The 25,858-nt window shown below is 38.5% G+C and overlaps 1 protein-coding gene across 11 annotated transcripts in view; it reads left to right on the top strand.

Moving 5' to 3' along the window:
- The window catches only part of WDPCP (WD repeat containing planar cell polarity effector), a 204,289-nt gene that overhangs the window by 55,885 nt on the left and 122,546 nt on the right, over window positions 1–25,858 (top strand). For all 11 annotated transcript variants that reach the window (XM_070732544.1, XM_070732543.1, XM_070732539.1 and 8 more), the window contains 2 exons: window positions 6,379–6,493; window positions 16,544–16,677. In XM_070732544.1, coding sequence (XP_070588645.1) covers window positions 6,379–6,493; window positions 16,544–16,677 — 249 coding nt within the window. The remainder of the gene's footprint in view (window positions 1–6,378; window positions 6,494–16,543; window positions 16,678–25,858) is intronic.

Below are 25,858 nucleotides of genomic sequence, written 5' to 3'. Positions count from 1 at the left end.
TGTGGAGATCAATTAACAACAGGTTTCTCTTTGGCACCGTTTAAATTGTCAATATGGTTGGAGTTCTAAGGTGTACACCTTGCTAAGGACTTAGATGGGAAGGAACTGAGCTGAGTGAAGAATCACATACAAATTAGTATCCGTGCTAATTTCCTGTCAGCTGGATAAGATTCTGACTAATTTCTTTCCTTCTTCATTTTGTATGTTAACCTTCTCCTTCGTTAAACAGTATTTTGGAAGTATTTTTAATTGCCCTTCCCTAACCAAAATAAATGAAAGTATCTGAAGAATAACAAAACTCTCTAGAAGCTGTATAAACAATAATTAAATGGGCAAGGAATTTTGGACACATTATAGAATTGGATAAATAACAACAGCTCTGGGAAAGAAACTATAAATTGACAATGGCAACAGCATATAAAGAAAATATGTACAAAATGTTTTATAGATGGCACATGTCATTGGAAAGGATAGCCACAATGTTTAAAGATAAATCTATGAAATGTTGATAATGCCAGCAAATACCAGTTTCTTTTTATCATATATGGTGGACATGTGCTGAAGCCAAAGTATATTGGAGTTCAATTGAAATATGTATAGAAAAAATACTGAAACAATGTACAGAGCTGAAACCAGAGATATTCCTGTTGGGTATGTTACCAGAGAAATGTAATAAAGAATATACATATTTAATTATTCACTGCAGCTAGAATTGCATTTGCGCAAAAGTGGAAAGCAACAAAATTCCTTTCTGAAGGGGAAGTAATAAAAAAAAAATAGGATTGTGCGAAAATGAATAGATTGACAATTAAAATTAAAGATAAGGAAGATTCTGAATATTATAATTTATGGGGGAGATTTTATGATTGAATGAATATGTATAGAAAATGAATATGTATAGAAAATAAGTAACACCAATTAAAGAGGAAGAAAATAGAGAATTAAAGGTGGTAGAACCAGATGACAAAATTAGATAGACAAGAAGGCAGCATTAAAATAGTAGTAAATATACCTAGGGAAATATATGATATATGTATAAATATGGATATTGAAAAAATATAAATCTAAAGAGTTGCACCAATAATTACGGTAGTTAGGGATATGAGCTACCATAAGAGGGAGAAAAGGAAAGCAGAGAAGGAAGGGGAGAAGAGGGAAGTAGGAAAGTGGGAAAGAAGGAGAAAGAAGGTTGAGGAAAGAGAGGGAGGGGAGTGATATGAAATATGGGTGGAACAGATGGGAAATAAAAGTATAAAAGCTGCAAAATTAGGATCTTTGTTTATGGTTTATCAAAAATATATATCTATATTTTGTTATGATTTATGGTACATGTATGGATGTATATGTGGAGAAAGATAAAAAAATTAAAAAACCAAAACAAAATACTGTTAAGATACAAAATCGTATTATCTATTCCAGAATCAATTGAGATTTTATCTAATCCCAACAGCAATATAAGAATAAACTAAAGTGCTGAGATCTTGGAATAAAAGCTGTACAAGTCTAATTGTGTCTAATGTTTTTACTAGGACAAAACCTTAAAGGACATTTACCATCACTTTGGGAGTTTCAGTAACTATCTGGAATGATTATCAGTTTTATTAGGCTAAAGAAGGCAGTAATTCTAATAGAATTTATATTTTACAAAAAAAATCTGCTGCATCTAGGAGTTTTCAGAGATTTAAATAATACAGTGGTACCTCGAGATACGAGTTTAATTCGTTCCGGACCTGGGCTCTTAAGTCGAGCAGCTCTTATCTCGAACGACTTTTCCCCATAGGAATTAATGTAAATAATTTTAATTGGTTCCAGCCCTCAAAAAACTCACAAAGTTAGTCTAAATTATGCAGAAAGACATGTTTTTAATGAAGAAATGTACATGTACATATAAATGAATAATGAAGTTTCTTTCACTTAACTTGTAAACTTTCTTAAACTTTTAAATTTACATATGTTCAACTTCTCTGCCACCCAATCCTGTAGGACAGAGGTCCCCAACCCTTTTTGCACCAGGGACCGGCTTTAAGCGATCAAGAGAGGAATGGGTGAATGAATGGATGGAGGGTGGGAAGGAAGGAAGGAAAGAGGGAAGGGACAGGAACAGAGGAAGGAAGCAAGGAAACTTATGAAAGGGGAGAGTAAGAGAGGAATGAGTGAAGGGAGGGAGGGAGGGAGGGAAGAAGGTGGGAAGGAGAAAGAAAAGAAGAAATAGAGGAAGGGAAGGTAAAAGAGAGAAAGAAAAAGAGCAAGAAAGAAAGAAAGAAAGAAAGAAAGAAAGAAAGGGGGAAGGGACAGGAACAGAGGAAGGAAGCAAGGAAACTTATGAAAGTTGAGAGTAAGAGAGGAATGAGTGAAGGGAGGGAAGAAGGTGGGAAGGAGAAAGAAAAGAAGAAATAGAGGAAGGGAAGGTAAAAGAGAGAAAGAAAAAGAGCAAGAAAGAAAGCTGCAAGCACCCCCCCGAGCCCCCCAGGCCGGCTGCAACCTTTTAAAACACGCGCGCCGCTTTGCAGCTGTCTCCTGAAGCCGAACGCGGAAGTTAGCGTTTGGCTTCAGGAGACAGCTCCTTGGCGCTTGTATCTCGAATTTGGGCTTGTAAGTAGAACAAAAATATCTCTCCCCTCCCAGCTCTTATCTCGAGTTGCTCTTAAGTAGAGCAGCTCTTATGTCGGGGTTCCACTGTATTTGCTTTGAACTAATGAATATAATCTTTATATTTTGTATGAACTATTTTACTCATTAAGTACAGGTATTTTGACAGGTGGGCATTACCCAGTCAGAGATTGATAACCAATTTTTGATAGCCAGAACAGAATATTTAATTATTTTATGGGAAATTGAAAGTTGCAAAATACATGAAGTTTCATTAAATGTATAGTGATACATGGATTCATCAGATGTATATGAATCTAAATTTGGCTGGCAGTTTTGAGTTTTAAATGATGATATGCCTCTTTGCTTTCCTCTAAATTTATGATTAATTTTAAATCCATTATTTGTTAAGTACGCTTAGACAGGTCAGTATTCTGGAGCAAATTTACAGTCCTTTCATCACTGCTTAGGTGTTATAGTACAAAAACAAATATTTTATTTTATTTTATTATTAAAATTGGAAGGGACCTTGCAGGTCATCTAGTCCAACCCCTTGCTGGTGCAGGAGACCCTACATCACATAGTCTAATAGCAGTCCATTCTTTTTTTGAAAGTCTCTAGTGTTGGAGCGTTTACCACCTCTGCAGGCAAGCCGTTCCACTGGTTGATCGCTCTCACCGTCAGAAAGTTCCTCCTTATTTCCAGGTTGAATCTCTCCTTGGACAGCTTCCAACCATAGCTACTTGTCTGGCTCTCTGGTGCTTTGGAAAATAATGTGTTCCCCTCCTCCCTGTGGAGCCTCTCAAGTATTTGTAGACTGCTATCATACCCCCCTGGACCTCCTCTTTGCTAGATTATCCATGCTCAGTTCCTGCAATCTTTTCTCGTATGTTTTAGTTTCTAGTCCCTTTATCATTCTGGTTGCTTTCTTCTGCACTTTTTATAGTGTATCAATGTCTCTTTTATAGTGGGGTGACCAAAACTGAATGCAGTACTTTAGGTGTGGTCTAACTAGTGTATTATAGAGTGGTATCAGCACCTCCCTTGCCTTGGGATGTGCAGATATACAGATGTACACACTTTAAAAAACAATCTGTAACTGGTAGTTGTGCATTTTATTTATTTATTAGATTTTTATCCCAGCTTTATTACTTTACAAGTAACTCAACGCAATGAACATACATAACACTTCTCTGTCGATCTCCTCGATTTTTGTTTTTGTATAGTTTTACATTTTTAATTGCTTTTCTATTTGTCTTTTTATGTTTTCTAAGCTACCTACAGTAGAGTTGCCCTATCAGGGAGATGAACAGCACAAAAATATATTAAATAAAATTTCCCCTCACAAACAACCCCGTGAGATGGGCTGAGAAAAAGTTATTGGCCCAAAGTTACCAGCTTGACTTTTATGCTTAAGGCAGGACTAGAACTTCTGGTATCTAGGACAGCATTTTAACCACTACATCAAATTGGCTCTGGCACTTTGAAGCATTCTGAAAATTCTGAGAGAGAAGATAGAAGCATTCGATGAACTGTATATTGTATAGGACAGTGTTTCCCAACCTTTTTTCAAAATCCTGGGGAACATTGAAAAGGGGGGGGGGCGGGGGGGGGCTAAAGAAAAGTTTGGACAAAAAAACCTCTCCCTCCCTTTTGCTCTATTTCTCTCTCTTTCTCTCTTTTCCTTCCTTCCCTTCTTTCTCTCTCTCCATCCCTCTTTCTTTCTTCCTCTCTTTTTTGCTCTCTTTCTCTCTCACTCCTTCCCTTCCTCTATGTATTTCTCCCTCCCTTGCTCTCTCTCTCTCTTGCTATCTCTTTCTTGCTTTTTTCTCTCTTTCTTGCTCTCTCTCTCTTTCACTGTCTCTTGCTATATGTCTCTTTCTTTCTCTTTGCCTCTCTTGCTATCTCTCTTTCTTTCTTTCTCTCTCTTTCTCTCTTTCTCTCTCTCTGTCTCTCTTGCTATGTCTCTCTTTCTTTCTCTTTCTCTCTCTCTCTGCCTCTCTTGCTAAGTCTCTCTTTTTCTCTTGCTGTGTCTCTTTCTTTTTCTCTCTCTCTGCCTCTCTTGCTATGTCTCTCTTTCTCTCTCTCTTTCTCTATCTCTCTTTCTCTGCCTCTCTTGCTGTCTCTCTTTCTCGCTCTGTCTCTCTTTCTCTGCCTCTCTTGCTATGTCTCTCTTTCTCTCTCTCTCTGCCTCTCTTATATGTCTTTCTTTCTCTCTCTCTCTCAGCTGACTGCAAGCGGGAGCCCTGACGGCGGCAGCTGGACGTGCTGCTGGACACCGTATATGCCAGGCCCGCAGCGCCAGCATATACGACGTCCAGCAGCACGTCCAACCGCCACCGTCAGGGCTCCCGCTTGCAGTCAGCTGAGAGAACGAGAGAGAGAGAGCTCCCTCTCGCCGCCTGGAGCTCCCTCTCCCCGCCGCCATCTCCCCGCAACTGCCTGCGACCGCTGCAGCCGCCACCACCACCCCGCTCCCACCGCCAGTGCCCTCCCGCCGGGCCACAAAGGACACTTGCTGCCGACGCCAGGGAAGCTCCAGCTGGGCGGGGCGCTGCCGGTGCCTCCGTCCTGGGGCTCCCACTCGCAGCTGTCCCCCGGCTCCTGCCTGATGCCGCTGTTTCTGGCGCTCTCCTGCTGGGCCCCAAAGAAGGAAGGCGGGGAAAAGGCGTGAAGAATGAAGCTCTCCTTCTTGCTGCCTTCCTTCTTTGGGGCCCAGCAGGAGAGCGCCGAAAACCGCGGCATGGAGCAGGAGCCGGGGGACAGCTGCGAGCGGGAGCTCCAGGTCGGCACCGGCAGCGCCCCACCCAGCTGGAGCTTCCCTAGGCGCTTCGCGGCAAACCTGACCGTGTCTCGCGGCACACTAGTGTGCCGCGGCACACCGGTAGGGAAATGCTGGTATAGGAAGTAAGTTCAGGTAATCCTTGTTTAATAACCACTCGTTTAGCGACCATTCAAATTTACAACATCCCTGGATGTTTGTTATGACTGGACTTTATACTTATGGTCTGCACAGTGCCCCACAGTTTCGATTGTAATTTGCAAATTTCCCTGCTGACAACCAAAATAATGGAGAAGCTGGCAGGAAGACAAAAATCACGATTAGATGAGGTCTTTGCTTAGCAATTCACCTCGTCCTTGATTAATGATGGCATCTGGGTTTGCCAGAACTGCCATTGTTTATTGTGCAGTCATATTTTGCAGTTTTTGACTGTACGGGACAGTTGACTGCATCATAAATGAGACAGTTTCTGGTCCCATTTAGTGTTGTTAGACAAGATCTCCTTATTTGTTGTATAAATTGTACTTTGTAACATTGCTTCAGTATTTATTTTCATCCGAAACTTACTTGAAATTTTTTAAAGATACATTTTTTTACCTGGCATGTGTTTTCTTCTTGACATCACTACTTTAATTTTTCATTTAGAACACATAGATACAGGTTATTAAATAGTTTGGTCATACTGGCTTGAGTCTGTGGTGACTTTTTATTACTCAATTGTATTTTCATTAGGTATCTCTACCTGGTGAAAGATTTCAAACTTAAATAGTAGACATCTATTAATTATTGTGTATGGAAATTATAGGAAGTACTTCATTCAGTAACATTTTCACATATGTTTATATTATAATTCCTTTGCTTTTGCTTTTGTTTGATTATTAATAATCTCTTACTACATTTGATAAATTTCAATTATAATATGACCTTTAAAATATAAATTTAATATAAAATTTAACAATTTGTTAATAAGTTACAACTTTTATTTTTCCCTGTCTCTTTGGATTCAGCTTCTCTTTTCTTCAGGTATACTGGTATCTCTAAGCCTTTCTGGACCACAGCTGGAACAAGTGGTGATTGACAGAACCCTGGTGGGAAAGTTCATCTCTAACACTATCAGTGATGGTAATTATACCTACGTGCATGCAATTTGGCTGACTGAATTTAAAGCGGAAGAGGAGAAATAGTATGTCAACAGGTAGATCAATTATTACCACTGGGGACTTGAAAACATTGGAAGTAATTGCATGAAATTCTACAGCTATTACCCTCAGGACAATACCACTTTAGGAAAAAAACATTTTTTTATCAACTGTTAAATTCATTCTTTTAAAAAACGTAAGTCAGAATGTAATTTCCCCCCAAAGCATTAAAGTTTTAGCACAAGTACCTTTTTCTGTTTGAGTGCATAATATTTTGGTAGGCAAAAGTATGAGTATAGCATACTCACAGAGTATATTCAGCCATATTATATGACATCTATTAAATAAATATCATAGATCAAAATTTCTACATTTGAAGCAAGTATTCCTGTAAAGAGCAATGGCTCTTTTCTATTTATGACCTCCTGACAATATGACTCACAAAACGTGATTTTTTTTTTAAAGTTACATGAAGATGCTTAACAGTGACCTTTAGCTTTTAAGGCAACTTCCATTATTGTACTAGGTCAGGAATTTTTTTAAAGAGCTTTAACTGATTTCTCTAAAGCTTCTAATCATTTTTTTCAATTCCAGCAAGAAGCAATGATATCAGAACTAAATAAATAACATGTTCTAGAATCAAATGCATTTGCAAGAATTCACAGGAAAATTATCAAAACTAGTTGGTCGAAAGTAAGGATATTATGAAAGATACAGCATGCCATGAAAAAAGGATTCATCTGCTAATTTTAGTTGATTTTATTCCATAATATAATATTTTCATGGTAAAAAATATAATTTCAATACAATAATACTTTTATAAGTACAATAGATATCAATATTTGTCAGCATTTCAATTCATCTCATATTGAATTTAGCTTTAGAGTTAAATTCATCTTGATTCCCTTTTCCTAGCCAATACCAAATAATTTTGAACTTTTTGTTCACATTTTCTTTCATTTGTCTTGGTATAGGGAAGATATTCACAGAGTTTCAAAAAATCTTTATACCATGATAAATGAATTCACCTAAAATATACTGAGGTAAAAAAAAGTAAACACTATACTTTTTGTAACCCAGAAACATCAAATATGATTTACTCTGATTTATGGAATAACCAGTATGCTGATGATATTCAGTTATACATCTCCACCCCATGTCCAGTCGGTGAAGCAGTGGAAGTGATGTGCTGGTGCCTGGAGGCTGTTAGGGTCTGGATGGGTGTCAACAGACTCAAACTCAACCCTGACAAGACGGAGGGCTTTTCAGGACATGCCTTGAAATAAGTCCCGCCCTGAAAATAAACCCCCCAAATACTTTCCGGTGAAAGGGGAGGACATGCCGGGAGCCTCTCTTTCTCTATGCTTGGCTGGGAGAGTGAGGGCAAGCGAGAGGCAGGTGCACACACATCCTACAGGACTAACTCGGCTCCTCCGGGCTCTGCCTACGGCAATTTAAAATGTGCCTTTGTCCATGAGGAAGAGGAGGCGAGCATTGATCCCTGCCTCAATGCAGGCAGGAGCATGTTTTAAAACCATACTACAGGCAGTCCAGAGCAGCCAAGCCAGTCTTGCAGGATGTGCGTATAGCCGCCTCTCAATTGCTCTCTCTTGCGCATGTGTGACAAGGGGGAGAATCAGGACAGGCAGAAGGTAAAGACCAACCAGAATCAAGGGAATCCTCTCCCGCAACAGCTGAAGTTTGGGGCAAAGAAAGAAAGACTTCTGCTTTTGGCTGCACAGAAGGAAAACAGCAGAAGTCTTTCTTTCTTTGCCCCAAACTCCGGCTCTTTGGCTTCCAAAAACTGCTAGGGCAATGGCCGCTTTGGATGAGCGCTCTTTACCCGGTGGTTTCTGCCTGTCACGATTCTTTCCCTTTCCACGACCGGCATCTCGTGGTGAGGAGGGCTGCGAGACGCATATCCTACCTGGGACTTGTAGCTCTGTCACATTCCTCAGCGTTGTGTCCAGGGAAGGAAGCCCATTGTACTGGTAAAAGAAAACTTCTTGCAAGATTGAGAAGTAACTGAATTTGTGAGAAGATTTTTTACCAGTACAATGGGATTTCTTCCCTGGACACAATGCTGAGAAGCATGCTGGAGCTACAAGTCCAGGTTGGAGACACGTCTTGGTGGGGTGCAATTTGGAGGTGGTAGGTGAGGTGCCTCCTGCACTCCCCAAAAGTAAGCCATTCCTGATAATAAGGCCAGGGGCATTTGGGAGGGTGTCAAAAAAATATACGCCACCTGTCTTATTTTCGGGAAACACAGTATAAAATGGCTTCTGAGAGCGATCTTTTAATTTTAAAACAAAGATTACTGGAAATGTAATGAAATATTGAGGATTATTATTCTCTTGAACTGTATTTTTTAATCATACTAAATTTTTGTCTACATTGTTGGACAGTGTAATTCGGGATAAATATAATGCAATTCTTTATAGATCATGCCTTTGGAATATGTTATTTTTGATAGCAAATCTTGAAAACTGCACAATACATGGCCATAGTCTATTCTTTCTAATTTCTATATAGACTCACTTCTGCAAGCTCAGTCAGGGGTTTCATCCTCATGCACTGACTAGCAACATGATTGTTGTAGTGTAGGGTTTTAATTTTATTGTTTTAAGATCCAGTTTCAAGGGTGATATTTGTTAAGTAGTCATTGACAGGAAACAGGAAAAAAATGTACCTAAAGGATGAGGCTAAAATGTGGAAGCCATTTCAATATTTAGTTGATAATCTCCTGGAAAAGACTATTATCACTGCCATAAAAAGAATTGGTTGGCCTTTTACTGCTTGCTGTTGTATTCTAATCAAAAGTAAATTATATCAACCAAACCTAGGTTTAAGAAACATTTTGTTTCTATTTTTCAATAAATCAGCTCCAACTTTTTACCATCTTCTAATTTAAATATTGTATATTCAGCCTCATTGGTATCACTAATCTGCATACATCTTTTCAAAGAAATGCATGCCCACACAGGTGGAGACAGCCAGGAGCAGCTTCCGAAACAGTCAATGTGAAGAGGTGCTTCATTTTGGATCTTTCCAAAACACAGCCTTTAAAATATTGTGCACACCTTATTCTTTAATGCCTTTAATTTTCTTCTTCCAAAAAATAGTCATGACAACTTTTTTTAAAAAGTTGTCATGACTATAGTTTTTTTATGAAGAAATTGGACAGTCATTTGTCCAGAAAGGTATAAAGCAGTAATGGTGAACCTATGGCACGCGTGCCACAAGTGGCATGCAGAGCCATATCAGTGGGCATGTGAGCTCAGGTCCAGCCCTGCTGATTTTTGGATCTTCTGAGAGTTGAGAAACAGGCTGTTTCTGGAGGGGGTGGGGGAGGCCCGTTTTTTGCTCTCCCCAAGCTCCAGAGCCTTTCTAGGAGCCTGGGGAGGGCAAAAACAGCCTTTGTGGGGAGGGCAAAAACAGCTCCGCAATGGTTGCCCTCCGGAGGCCAGAAATGACCCGTTTTAAGATGAGAAATTGGCCATTTCTGGCTTCCAGGGGGGAGGCTGTTTTCGCCTTTCCCAGGCTCCTAGAAATTTGAAACATGTTTCTAGAATAAACACCACCATTCATTCATTCATTCATTTATTATTGGACTTATATGCTGCCCCTCTCTGACAATTCGGGGCAGCCTACAGCATATAAAAAACAACAAATACAATAACTAAGTCCAATTAAATTAAGACTAAACAAACAATCTAAAATCTCCAGTTGTGTTAAAAATCAGTCATACCCATTCAAACACCAGCCATAGAAACATTTGTCGGCCAGGAGTTGAGTTCTAGTCGACCCAAGCTTGGCGGCATAAATAAGTCTTAAGACTCTTGCAAAAGGTGAGGGTGGGGGCAGTTCGAATCTCTGGGGGGAGCTGATTCCAGGTAGCCAGGCCCTCCACAGGGAAGGCTCTTCCCCTAGGCTCCGTCAAGCAACATTGTCTAGTTGACGGGACCTGGAGAAGGCCAACTCTGTGGGACCTAATTGGTCGCTGGGATTCATGTGGCATCATGCGGCAGAAGGCGGTCCGCAAGTAATCTGGCCCAATGCCATGTAGGGCTTTATAGGTCATTACCAACACTTTGAATTGTGTCTGGAAACCAATTGGCAGCCAATGCAATCCACTGAGTGTTGGAGAGACATGGGCATACCTAGGGAGGCCCATGACTGCTTGTGCAGTTGCATTCTGCACGATTTGTAGTTTCCGGACACTCTTCAATGTCCCATGTAGAGAGTTGAAGTAGTCTTAAAACCAGTGGAATAACAGAAATATCAGTTATTATTTACTTTTAACTGTTCCTCCTAATTTACACTTTCTAGAGTTTTTTAGTTTTTACCATTTATTATATAATGCAGATATACTGGAGAAACTAATAAATGAGAAACCACTATTGAATAAACAAGCTATTACTCATAGATGGAAGAAAATGATATGTTTTTAGTCAATTGCTTATGTATATCAAATAATATAAACAAAATAGCAGTAAAAAGACTCAGACACTGTTAATTTACATATGAGATCTGCTGTTCAAACTAATTTCTAAATCCATTCACCATTTTCACCATTTTCAATAATTACATCAAAGGCGAAACTAGATGGTGTAGGTAGTTCTATACGCATTCTCCCTTTGCTCTAAGGACTTTTAATCACAAAACAGATGGTTTAAGATTAAGAATGTGGTTTTCCCACTCCCCAACAGTTCTTTTTCCCATGGCAGTTGAAAGAAAGGTCACTATATCTATTGTTTGTGAGAGAAATGCAGGTGTGGAGGGCATCTTGAATAGACAAATGGTTGCAAAGAAAATGATTCCTTGCCCATCTTTTCTATCCTACTATGTATCATTTATTCCATCTGAAGTCATTTGCAATCATTTTGTATGAAAAAAGGAACCTGCTAGAATTCACATAATTACGGTACATAAAATGGGGAAAAAATCCTTAGTTGAAGAACAATAGTGTCATAGGAGGAAGTAAAGTATTATTCAGTTCTACAGATTCGAAAGGATTTAAATATAGTCAGTATGTTGCGGCACCTAACTGACTTTGCCCAATCCACCCAAATCTAAGCAGAGTTAGTTCTAGTTACAAATTTTAAGGGGAGGCCAAAATGTAAATATATTGCAAATTTAAATCCCAAGAAAAGGCAATGGCAACCCACTGCTTTATGATGAAAAAAGAAAAAAAACTGATAGGCAGTGTAACCAGAATAACCAGAGCTCAGCCTAATCTGAGGGAGTCTTTATCTTCTTATAGTTAATGGAGGTTAACAAAAATTAACTTTATATACTGTATACTGTAAAGTATACTATATACTTTAAACTAGAATGAATGAAAATTGTACACAAAACCAGGTAAAATACTTCAGTAGTTATTATATTCAGAATTTAAATAAAAATGAGAAAGTATAGTAATCTAATACATTTAGGCTTCACAGAAATGATACTTTTAAAATGATATTTTTAACTACACATTATTGTAAGTCTAGGCAGCTTTTATTGACAAAGGTCTGCATTTAAGTGAATAATTTTAATTATTACTGGCGGTCTACATATTCAGTTTGAATACCACAATGCTAAAAAATGGTACTGAATATTTATTGTTTTACTTTAAATCAACATAGCTATAACATATAAAAACATAATCCAAAATAACTTCAAGACTGAATAAGAAACCTATAAAGGCCGCTCTTAGTCTCCGGCCACTTTAAGTCTCCGGAGAGGGGTGGCATACAAATCTAATAAATAATAATAATAATAAAAATGATAATAATAATGATGATGATGATGATGATGATAATAATAATAATAATAATAATAATAATAATAATAATAATAATAATAGGCAACTCTCCAAACCACAACCATAGAGATTTTGCCTAAGATATTGTTGTTAAAACAATTTCATATTTGAAATAAAAACATTAGTTGTAATGCTTCTAGTATATTGAAATTTACTTATAAATAATTAATTTGCAGTGAAGGAGCCTAAATGGAAAATAAAATAATACAATAATAAAATGAAATTAGGATATTAGAGTATCAGGAGTTAGAGTAGTAACAAATGCTAAATGTTGGCGTCCTTCTACATATTGGATAAAGTTGTACTTCATATAGCAGGAAGCTCAGTATTTTATAATTTGACTTCTTACAGAAATGAAATTATTAACATAAACACTAGGAAATTCATTATTGTATTGGAAAATTTTGGAGCACAAGATATAATTTCACATGTTTTGTTGCTTCCAAGCAGTATTAGATGAAGTAAAGTTTAAACAACTGAATCTCAGTTGGAATGCTACGGGTTTTCTAATTATGGTCAGACTCAGCATGCCACTTATTTTAAAAAAACTATTTTTGTTTTTTTTTTTTTTTAATAATTTTTACTTTTGATCTGAAAATATGTAGCTAGTACCTGTCAAAATCACACTTAATGTGGGCAAAACAGTGGCATCATCAATTTAAAAAAAGATGGACATTACTTATTGTAAAATAGGAGATTGAAATTTACTTTTAGAAAATGCCAAAACTGTGGAATCGGTGTGAAAATTAAATAGGAGAATAAGGATACTGTTCCTTTTAGAATATTTGATTCTGTGAGGGTTGCTGTAGAGAGACCTCCTATGGTAACACATTGAATTTGCATGTAGATATTATCCTGATGTGCTGGAGTAGTCAGCAACCTCTGAATTTGGTTGTTAGTCTTCGGAGAGGGGCAGTATACAAATCTAATAAACTAAACTAACTAGTTTTTGCCATAGCCTCTCTCTGGAGACCAGGTTAGAATCTGCCTTCAGGTCAGTAAATGTGGCACAGAGAATTCCTTGCAGGAAGTTAGTGTATTTCTCTTCCAGATTATGTAAAATGTTGCATTGATCTAATGTTGATTACCCAGCCCTAAAGCCCACTTGCCTTTCAGCTAGCATCTCCCCTTACACTACTCAGTGAGTTTCTCATTAAGGCCATATAATTCATTTATAACATTTAATAAGCAGCCTCCCCCCCCCACTCCAGATATGCATGGCGGGGTGCAGAAGTTTGCCCTGAGGCAGCCCTGAGGGAGGAGGTGGGGATTGCGCCTGAAGGAGGCGGTGAGTCTCCATGCCTGCTTGCTGAGGCACCTCTGCATCCGAGGCCAAGGTAAAGAAGGCCTGCCGAAAGCCGAGCTGGGCACAACACACACACATACACAATCATGCCTCCTCCTCCTCCTCTTTTAGTTTTCAGAATGGGGACTGAATCGGAATCCGGGGTCGGAGGGTGGAGGCTTGTCAGGCAAGTCCTCCGCGGAGAGAGAAGAGGGAGGGTGAAAGAGGGGCGGCATACAAATTTAATAAATTAATAAATAAATAAAGAGAGAGAGAGAGAAGTGGAGAGAAAGAAAGAAAAGGGAAAGAGAGGGAGGGAAAGAGAAGTGGAGAGGAAGGAAGGAGGGAGGAAAGGAAGGAAGGAAGGAAGGAAGGGAAAGAAAGGGAGAGAGAAAGGGAGGGAGGAGGAGAGAGAAAGAGAGGGGGGTAGAAAGGGAGGGAGGGAAGGAAGAGAAAGAAAGAGGAGGGAGAAAGAGGGAGAGAGAAAAGGAGGGAGGGAAGGATGGAGAGAAAAAGAAATAGGAAGGGAGAGAAAGAGAAAACTCGGGGCTGGCTAGGGGAAGGGAAAAGAGAGGCGGGTGGACTGAGAAAATGATGGAAAGAACGAGGGAGGGTAAGAACAAACAAATGAGAGAGAGAAGGAAAAGGAGAGGGAAGAGAAAAACAGAAATGAAAGGGGGAGAGAGAGAATGCAAAGGTGGGAGAGAGAGATCCAGAGAGAGAGGGAGAAAGAGATACAATTGGCAGGTGAAGAGAGATCCAGAGAGAGGGGGAGAAAGAGATAGAGATCCAGAGGGGGGTGAAGAGAGATCCAGAGAGAGGGGAAGAGAGGAATAGAGAGACAGAGAGAGTGGGAGAGTCAGAGGGAGAGATACAAAGAAGGAGAGAGATGGGGGGGAGGCATAGATACAGAAAGAGGGGGAGAAACAGAGGGGGAGATATATACAGAGATATACAGAGAGAGAGGAAGAGAGGGAGAAGGAGAGAGAGATACACAGAGGGGGAGAGAGATAGAGAGACAGAGAGTGGGAGACAGCAAAGGAGAGAAAGATAGAGAGATACAGATAGGGGGGTGGGAGAGAGATATATATAGATACACAGAGAGGGGGAGACATAGGTATAGAGGGAGGGGAGAGAGACAAAAAGACACAAAGATGGGGAGAGGAGGAGAAAGATATCCAGAGGGGGGAGAGATAGAGAGGGAAAGGGGAAGGGAGCCATAGAGATATGCAGAGAGAAGGAGAGGGGGAGAGAGATACAGAAAGAGGTGATATATCGTTGTGAGCCTCCCCGAGTCTTCGGAGAGGGGCGGCATACAAATCTAATAAATAAATAAATAAATAAATATAGGGAGATGGGAGGATATAGAGACGGGGGAGAGAGAGACATAAAGAGGAGAGAGAGAGGGAGGGAGGGAAAAAGATTTTATAGTTCCCAGTTCTCTATCCTAATGATTGGCTGGGTAGGCATGGCAAGGGGTCCATGTGACTGGGTGGGAGTAAGTGATGTCAAGTTGGCCACGCCCACCTAGGTTTTGTGGCTCCCAGAGTTGTTTCTTTGTGGGAAACGGGGTCCAAGCGGCTCTTTGTTGAAGTTTGCCTACCCCTGGCCTAGACATTTGTATTTGAACAAACATCTTTTTAACATTTATATGTTATTGTGTTTTACTAATCTAGATGAAATGTTTATATATTGTTAATCCTTTTTTGATATGGCATATGTTAAATAAACAATTCATTTTTGTGGCATTCCAAAAGGTTATCTATCTGAAATCTCATTAGTTTCTACCCCTCCTCCTGTTACTGTTAGCTAATTGTGTGAAAAGATAGTTAAATGTTATTAAAAGATTAATACAAATTAAACATAGAAACATAGAAGACTGACAGCAGAAAAAGACCTCATGATCCATCTAGTCTGCCCTTATACTATTTCCTGTATTTTTATCTTAGGATGGATATATGTTTATCCCAGGCATGTTTAAATTCAGTTACTGTGGATTTACCAACCACGTCTGCTGGAAGTTTGTTCCAAGGATCTACTACTCTTTCAGTAAAATAATATTTTCTCATGTTGCTTTTGATCTTTTTGAGGCATTCCAAAAGGTTATCTATCTGAAATCTCATTAGTTTCTACCCCTTCTACCCCTTAAGAAAGCAGAGCTTTTATTTTTAAATGTTAATTTGCTTGGGGAGGGTTATTTTGGGCTCTGGTTTTGAGATTTTTGAAATATTTTTTTAACTATTTTGCGCTTTTATTATTATTTTCTTATAGTAAATGTCTTTATTGTATTTTTTAAACCATAATGCAGGAATAGCTGATACTCATTATAGTGTAATCACCAACCCATCCCACCCTCCCTCCAAGCCAAAAACTGTGTATAGGTAGTTTTATAAATTTCAGATGCCTGCAGAGCTAATTGGTTTCATTCATTTTCATGTAAGTTTTCATTTCAGAATTTAAAAAAAATGCTTGCACCAAACAAACACTTATCACCTGTTTCTCTTTCTTAAGACATAACAACCACAAGAAATCAGTTAAGCCACAGTAAACAACTGCCCTCTCATTAGGTGCTTTTTTAATATTTATGCTTCACTCCAGCATACCCACAATGTTTTCATTCATCCAGTGTCAACCACTGCAGAAGAGATTATTTATTATCTGAAAGAACTTTAAAAGAAAAGAACCAATAGAAGAGATATTGTAAAATACCATATCTTTAAAATATATCATAATTTGTTCAATTTTATTACATCTGCTTCCTAGGCTTTACTTACCATTTTCAAAAAGACACAGTAGGAGAAACACTTATATCAGTACATCATAGAAGATATGCATAGAGCTGAAAATGTGTTTTTATCTTCCAATATTCCAGTGGAGATTTCAGCAATTTATTTTGTTGTCAGTGATAAGTATTAAAATGATGTTGTTTTTTCTTCCAGCTGTGCTTATTGATACTTTTATGATCTTTTCATTTTGGGAACAAAACAAACTCTGTTTCATTCAACTCTCAAAAAAACCAAATTCTCCAGATGTAAACAAAAGACTCGAAAAGCTCTCAAACTTCGATTTTAAGGTACAGCCTTTAATGTTTTGCAAGTATCATAATCATATCATAATTGGAGAAATTGATGTTAAGAAAGAGAGGGATTTAGTTTAAAGTATAGACAAATCTTTTGAGTGATGCTTAAATTGAATTTCATATGGACTATTATAACTGTCAAGAAAGATAGGTAGGCAGGCAGGCAGAGGCAGGTAAACATTGCCGTCTACTTTATACTATAAGGTTTTAGAAATGGTTATCAAAGGTAAATTGTACACAAACTTAGGCCAGATTGTGTTTAACATTGAAAGCATATGACAAAGAGGACACTGATGTATCAGTGATAAATAATCTCTTGTATTCAGAGTCTACTGTATATCTGGATCCTGATGAAGGAAGAAAGCCATGGAGCATTAACCAGTCTGCAAAGGAATGGGAGGTTCCCCCTCTCGCCCGCCTAGGTTTCTCTCTAGCGCAGTGTTTGGGAGGCACCCTCGTGCCAGGTGTATGGGAGGCACGTGCTCCTCCTCGACACCTCAGAGTCCCCCCCTTTTTTTAAGCCTTAAAGTTTTGGATTTTTTTTATTCCGCTCACCTCACCTTCTTCCTTTAGCGGCGACTGTCCTCCTCCTCTTCTTCCTCCTCCGCCTCCCACCCAAATTCCGAATTTTTATTTCTTTCCTAATCAGTTTGCATGCATTATTTGCTTTTATTCCTATGGGAAAAATTGCTGCTACTTACAAACTTTTCTACTTAAGAACCTGGTCACGGAACGAATTAAGTTCTTAAGTAGAGTTACCACTGTACTGGTTTATGGTGAAAGGAACTGAATTGTTAATATTGTTAATATTAAGATTTGAGACAGAGGCTTTATAATTAATTATTAATTAATTAATTAATTAATTAATTGCTTCATTCTGATATATTATGAATATATTTCATTTTATTTGTTTTCAAAATGAAAAATGGAGATTATTAAAGTAAAAGACTGGTCTCCACTACATTGTAAGTAGGAATATATGCTGTCTTTCATCCCCTCTCACTGTCAAAATATTATTAGAAAACAAACATGACAAAATGTTTTGTTAACTAGTATTATTTTTCTCCTATTGCTTTTTTTGTTATTTCTCTGTTAGATAGATTTTGTTCCTATAAGGCTAGTTTTTGCAAATTACACTAAATATCTTGCCAGATTATATTATAGAGTTTGTTGTGAATGTTCTCTGCTAGAATAGACATCTAATATATTTTCCAGGCTGCTTCAGTTGAAGGCCTTTTTTCAATACTGAGTTGTGTTTGCAAGATTGATCCAACCTCTATAACATGGATTTGAGACAGTTCACTGTTCACAAGGAATTGAGCTGATATGTTCTTTACTTCAGGGTGATGCACACTTCTGTGTGTTAAATTTGGGCTTTTGGTGACCACTATCAAAATCTGTATATACTTAGCATTATTATAAATCAGTTTTGGAATAACATACTGTGGTAATTTACTTTCCAAATCTATCTTACACATGTTTAATTATTCCCTCTTTTGGACCAAAAATATAGTTTACATGAACTTTAAAAAAAAATAGAAAAACATGGATATTCAAGATTAAATGAGAATCACTATCAAAATTTAAATATTTAAATACGGTATTAATTTTAATAACACTTGTAATAGTTTAATTAGCCTAATATTTCTAACTGAAAAATTATATTAATGCTGTAGCTATACACAATTGCTGTTTTATGGTGGATTATATTAACTGTAGGAGTATTATGATGTTTTTGAATTGTTGATTGTAATGATTGTGTATGCATGTATATATTTACATACATTTTGTCTAAAAACATTGGAAACAGTTCATAAATGTAGCACATTAAGACATTGCTTTTAATAACTAAAATTGTAGATGATACAATTCTGTCACCTATAATTGGGTCACCTGCAGTTTTTTCACCTACAAAGCCTTTTGATAGGTATTCTGAAATATAGACATTAATTTTCAAACATTTAGATACAATTTAGTTAACAAAGTAGTGTATAACAAAAAAAAACCTATAGAATAACAATATCCAAGGCAACCCAGCACCATTTAAATCAGCAATAAAATAAACTTCAAAATATAAATAGTGAGAAACAAATCACTAAATCGTAGGCATTTTTTTTCCAAAAAAGAAGGATTTGCCCCCAAGGGAAAAGAAAAGGAATTTAGACTTGATCTTCCATACCTGTCACTGGGAGAATGCAAATGACATGGGTGTGATGCTAGATTATTAGGCACATGAAGTTGTTCTTTGTGAACAGGCATATATATATGAACCTCCCCACTCCCACTGGTGTTCAGTGTGTATGCTATATGCAATAATGTTGGGATAGGAACTATTCAGACATTGGCTTGCATATTGATTTTTAAAAAATACCTCACTGTTCTACATTTTGCGTGCTGATCAGAACTCTTTGTCTTCATCCCTGCCAGAAAGCATAATTTGTCAGCCTAACTCCCAATCAATTCAACATCCTATATCAGTGATTGTGAACCTATAGCACACGTGCCACAGGTGGCACACCGGAGCCATATCTGCCAGCACACGAGCCATTGGCCTAACTCAGTTCCAACGTTCATGTGTGTGTTGACCAGCTGATTTTCAGCTCATATGGAGGCTCTGGATGTTTTTGTCTTCCAAAGGGTGTCTAGGGGATGAGGGAGGGCATTTTTGCCCTCCCCAGGCTCTAGGGAAGCCACTGAAGCCTGGGGAGGGTGAAAAATGGGCCTACTGGACCCACAAGAAGTTGGGAAACCATCTGTTTCTGACCTCCAGGGGGGCAGGGGAGACTGTTTTCATCCTCCCCAGGCATTGAATTATGGGTGTGGGCACTCATGCATGAGTGATATCGCATGTGCACAGGCTTTCGGCACCTGACGGAAAAAAAGATTCACCATCACTGTCCTATACTATAGCCCCATGATAGCGAACCTATAGCATACATGCTACAGGTAGCACATGGAGCCATATCTGAGGTCACACGAGGTGTTGCCCTGTGTCAACTCCAGTGTGCATATGTACACTGGCCAGCTGATTTTTGGTATTCTGGATGGCGGGAAAGGCCATTTTCGCCCTTCCCAGGCTTCAGGAAAGCCTTCTGAAGCCTGGGGAAGGCGAAAAACAGCCCAATAGGTCTACCGGAAGTTAGTTTCCGAACTTCTGGTTGGACTGTTAGGCTGAATTTCCGGTAGGCCTGTTGGGCCATTTATCGCGTTCCCCAGGCTTCAGGAGACTTTCCTGAAGCCTGGGGAAGGGGAAAAGCAGTCTAACAGCTCAACTGGTAGATCAGAAATGAACATCCAGTAGGCCTGTTGGGCCCTTTTTTTGCCATCCACAGAGATTTTCCTGAAACCTGGGGAAGGTGAAAAACGACCCAATGGGCCTATCAGAAGTCCAGAGACTTTAGTAAGGTCTGTGTGCATGCGTGTGGTGGCCAGTGTGTTTGTGGGGCGCATGCATGCGCAGGGGGAGGACATTGCATTATGGGTATGGGCATGCACACATGCGTGCGCCCTTTTAGCACCCAAGGAAAAAAAGGTTTGCCATCACTGTTCTAGCCAGATAATCAAATTTGATGCTACTCTAACGCAAACAAGCAGTATTAGCACACCTATCTTCCAAACATAATTCATTTGCAGACTCTTTCCTTTCCTTTTGATATAAAAGGAAACAACCTATTATATCTAAATCATGAAGAACATTATATCATACTGCCTCTCAGATTGCAATCCTATCACAACATAGTTGTGCCCCTCTTTCCACTTTTTGTCTTTCAATTTGTCAGAGAGTTCTTTATGCAGCCATTCTGGTTTCTTTTGAGAACTGTTATTTTTCTTCTTCATTCGTATTGTGGTAGACTGGGTTTTTACAAACTCACTTTTCAAAATTTTCCAAGCTTGAGTTGTTTTCCTCTTGAGAGTTCTCTTGAAATTAGTTCTCTTAAAATCCAAGACTCTAGTCTGACTTTGTTCTATTCAGAGATGGGCTGCACTTTCTTTAACAAAGGGTTCACTGGTTGTGGGTGCACGCGCACTCATTTAGCTTGCACCACTTTGAGAGAGAAACGGGACTTTAAACAGGCTTCTAATCAGCTTAGGCAGCTCCAATGGGAACAGCAGGGGTGGCGCAGAATGCAGCTGGGCCAGACAACAAGTAGGAAAGTAACTTATAAATGGACATAGAACAGGGGCGGGTGGGTAGGCCCAATAACGATCAGAGCTAAAGGTTCATCCGAACTCTTGCGACCATGCAGCATCCCACCACTGGTTCTATTGCTTGTGCTTGCATAATGTTTCATTCCAATACTGCATGATCACTCACCCCCAAGGTTCCTGTAGCTAGAAAGAACTGGAGAAAGTAACAAAATACAAAGACCTGCAAATAAAAATAGAATAACTGTGACAAAATAAAGCAAAGTAGTTAAAAAATGCTGTGGGTGCAATTCAGAAGCAACTGGAGCACCTCTTGAACACCATTGGCATTGACAAATTCACCATCAGTCTTAATTGCAAAAGACAGATTTATTTGGAACAGTTTACATTCTGTGACAATAACTCTTAACATCATAAAACATCACCATCTTTGGGAAGGACCTGATAGGTGGATAAAAATATGAAAACCAATCTGAACATCTGACTTACAGATCTATGTGGAAAAAAACCATTAATATAAATTATTATTCTTCAATCAACCCCAACCTATTCTAAATGGTTTATCCTTTATAAAATACATTTGATACATAACTTGTAATTTTGTTAGATATGCAGGTTCATTCCCTGCAAGACGTAAAAGATAATTTCTCTTGGGTGTCCCAAATATCTAAGTATGTGGTCCTTTCCATCAAATATATTTTACAATAAAAGAAGATATGTTTTCAAGAGCTGGTGCACTACATGTACACAGTTTTTATTTGAGTGAGATACCATGGAGCTACCTCTGAAGAGTGTTCGTAAACTTCAAATCGTGCAAAATGCAGCCGCACGGGTGATCATGGGTCTCCCTAGATATACCCATGTCTCTCCAACACTCCGTGGACTGCACTGGTTGCCGATTGGGATTGCCTTCTGCCGCATAAATCTCAGCGGCCGGTTAGGTCCCACAGAGTTGGCCTTCTCCAGGTCCCGTCAACCAGACAGTGTCATTTGGCAGGGCCTAGGGCAGGGGTGGACAATTAATTTTGCCATGGGGCTGCATGAGAAATTGGGATAGTTTTAGAGGGCCACACTAATATAATTAACTAAGTTCTACCCAATACTGTAAAGACCCAGACCCTGGCCTGACCTAAACACCCAGACCCACTCTACAGACCCCTAATTATTTGCTTTACAGCAACACGGTGCACCATACTCACTTCGCTGAAGTGTTTGCATGGTTTCTGTGCTTTTCCACTCTCGGTAGGAGGTCGGGGTCCGCTCCAGTGCGAGGATGAAAGAGCTCCAGTTCCTGCTTTTCTCATGGTTCATCAGGACCCCGACCTCCACGGACCAGTCACAGACAGCAGGCAGGCCGGATGCAGCCTGCGGGCTGCCCTTTACCCAGGTCTGGCCTAGGGAAAGAGCCTTTTCTGTAGGGGCCCCGACCCCCTGGAATCAGCTCCCCCCAGAGATTCGTACTGCTCCCACCCTCCTTGCCTTCCACAAAAATCTTAAGAGTCATCTATGTTACTAGGCCTGGGGCAATTAAATCTGCCCCCCCTGACTAATAATTGTGATACATGGTGTGATTGTACCATATGATTGAGTAATACATAGGGTTTTTAGCTATAGGTTTTTTTAATGTATTAGATTTGTACTATACACTGTGTTTTTATATTTACTCTGTGAGCTGCCCTGAGTTTTCGGAGAAGGGCAGCATACAAATCTAAATGATGATGATGATGATGATGATGATGATGATGATGGAACCTCCCATATCTTATAATAGAATCTAGTTGTTCAAAGCATGATCTATAGAAAGGTCTTCTAAGATGTTGAGATATATAAATTGTTAAATATTTTTCCATCAGGCAGGCTGATTTGTGTTAAGTCATCTACTTCAAGGACTTTGTTTAAGGGATGTGATATCACCTTGGATATAAATTGTCAAGATTTGATTGGACTGGAAAGTATCCACATGGTGAGATGGGCAGTTCAAGTACAAGGAGACATACTAAATGTCTTCTCTTTGAAACACAATTGGGTAATCTATCTGGGTCCATAAATAATATCTTCTGCCAATGATAATTACTTTAATTGCTTGGTTACTTTTTATAGAAGATATAAGGATTTTGCCCTTACTGCTGGATCAGGCATGGATTTGTCCACCCCATGAAGTATTTCAAAAAAGCGGACAGTTTCTGTTCCAATTAGGAAGCATATTATATAGTAGGTAATGACTGGAATTATTTTGCCACTAAAAGAGTTGGTGAGTAGCTATGGTTGGTGATATGCCTTGTGGCCTTTTCATTCCTTTAGCCCTTACAGAACTGCTCTTGAAATTTGGGGTGATTTAAAATGAAGTATTTTAAGTATACAGGTATTATTTACTGCTTTTTCCTAAGTTATTTATTCCCTTCTGTGCTTTCAACTATTATCCCATTGAAGTACATAAATACTAAGAAAAATAGATTAATACACAGCAACTATAAATCATGAGCTAAATCAAAATCTTATCTTCGCTCTATCCTTCAGTTAACCTTGGTTGGCAACAAAATTATCAATTTCACTCTTACAGATTCAACAATCCAATCTGTAACAATATATCATATTTGATGAAAATATACTGTTTTATACTTGTTTTATGCCCCTAGAAATATCAAATAGAATAGAATAGAATTCTTTATTGGCCACGTGTGATTGGACACACAAGGAATTTGTATTTGGTGCATATGCTCTAAGTGTACATAAAAGAAAATATACATTTGTCAAGAATCATGAAGTACAACACTTAATGATTGTCATGGGGGTCAAATAAGCAATCAGGAAGCAATCAATATTAATTAAAAATTTAAGGATACAAGCAACAAGTTACAATCATACAGTCATAAGTGGGAGGAGATAGGTGATAGGAATGATGAGAAAAAAATTGTAGTAATAGTAGTGTAGACTTAGTAAATAGTTTGACAGTGTTGAGGGCATTATTTGTTTAGCAGAGTGATGGCATTTATTTATTATTTATTTATTATTTAGATTTGTATGCCGCCCCTCTCCGAAGACTCGGAGAGGGGAAAAGTTGTTCTAGCTGTCTTGGTGTGGAGGGTAGGAGTTGAAACAGTTTATGTCCAGGATGCGTGGGGTCAGTAAATATTTTCACAGCCCTCTTTGACTTGTGCAGTGTACAGTTTCTCAATGAAAGGCAGGTTGGCAGCAATTGTTTTTTCTGCAGTTCTAATTATCCTCTGAAGTCTGTGTCAGTCATGTTGGGCTGCACAACCAAACCAGACAGATATAGAGGTGCAGATCATAGACTCAACGATTCCTCTGTAGATATTATTCAGAGATTTGTAGAGATCTCTAGATAAATATTCAGGGATTTATTGGATAATTATTGTTCTAAGACCAGGCTGCTTTTTGACTGTGTTTTCAAAATGAGCATTAGTTAATTTCTGACTGGTTGTTTATTTTCTTATTTTAGGGCAGAGTTGACATTTATTTATATTTATTTATTATTTTTATTTATAACTCAAGGCACCTAATATTCCTGCCTCCTCCCACTTTTCTCATAACAACAGCCCTGTATTGAGTTGGGCTGAGAGAGAGTTACTGACCCAGAGTCAGGCCAACCAGCTGTTTTCATGCCTTAGGTAGGACTAAAACTCATAAACTTCTGTTTTTTCCCCTGGTGCATTAACCACTATATCAAACTGGCTCTCTTATTTTTTTTCTCAGTGGTTGCTTCATGTAATTATTTTATTGAATATAGTTTTCATACATTTCATTCACTATACTTGTACTCTAGGTTCCTTTGACTAAACAAAATCTATTGGCAAAGCCCTTGTAAGAGAGCCATATCAGTCTATGGCAGCCACTATGGAATGGTTAAACTGATGAAGGATCTCCATGCATCTGATGAAGTGTTCACAGATAATGAGAGTTTATGTATTTTAATAAATTGTGTTAATCAGAAAAGATGATACAAAACTCCTTCCAATTTTTGCCACCTAGAGAAATGCTTTTCAAGTAAAAGACTATCATCATTACACTGGCAGACTTCATTCTCAGACTTATTTGTTTGTTTGTTCGTTTGTTTATTTATTTGATTTTTATGCCGTCCCTCTTCGTGGACTCGGGGTGACTCACAACAAACAAAAAATATATAATAAAACAATTTGATCCAATTAATAATAATTTAAAAACTTTTAAAAACATCTTAAAAATTAAAACATTCAATTAACATTCACTGAATCAATAATTCATTTTAAACACATTCATTGCTCGGGGGCGGGGGGGGGGAGAAATCTAATGACCCCAGGCCTGGCAGCAAAGATGAGTCTTCAAACTTTTTCGGAAAGCAAAGAGGGTGGGAGCGGTGCGAATCTGTGGGGGAAGCTGGTTCCAGAGGGCTGGGGCCCCCACAGAGAAGGCTCTTCCCCTAGGCCCTGCCAGCCGACATTGTCTGGATGATGGGACCCTGAGAAGGCCAACTCTGTGGGACCTCATCGGGTGCTGAGATTCATGAGCATAGGTTCTGTTGTGATTCTGAATACAACTATTATTCACATTTTATTCCTGCTAAACCATGGATTAAGAGAAGCCTGGTTTGTTCTCATGTATTTTTGATTGGCTAAAGATCTGGATTTTTCCTTGTATTTTTCTGCCTGTCATGATTATTGATATTAAAAGGAATGTATTTTAACATCTAACATTCTAATCACATTAATACAGAGTAAGAAATTCTCTAAAAATAGAATGAATAGTAGTTCTGTCTCTGTATTTAAAAGCTGATGAACTTAAATAGTGAAAAGTTGAAAGAACTGATATTTGCCTAAATATGGAATGTTTCACAAACAAGTCATCAATAATTTACTACATTGTGGGCAGAACATATTGTTTGTTATAAAGCCCCAAATAGTTGGCATAACCAAGAGCAACTTCGATTTCTGGAAGCTATATTTAATTCTAATCTGGGCTAAACCAGAATCTAGATAAATTCATCATTTCAGTTATAGTGAATTAATTAACATAGAGCTTCTTTGAAATAATC

The sequence above is a fragment of the Erythrolamprus reginae genome, chromosome 1, assembly GCF_031021105.1.
Source record: "Erythrolamprus reginae isolate rEryReg1 chromosome 1, rEryReg1.hap1, whole genome shotgun sequence".
NCBI classification, from domain to species: domain Eukaryota; kingdom Metazoa; phylum Chordata; class Lepidosauria; order Squamata; family Dipsadidae; genus Erythrolamprus; species Erythrolamprus reginae.
Note: the sequence above shows the minus strand (reverse complement) of the source record. Positions and strands in the feature narration are given on the sequence as shown.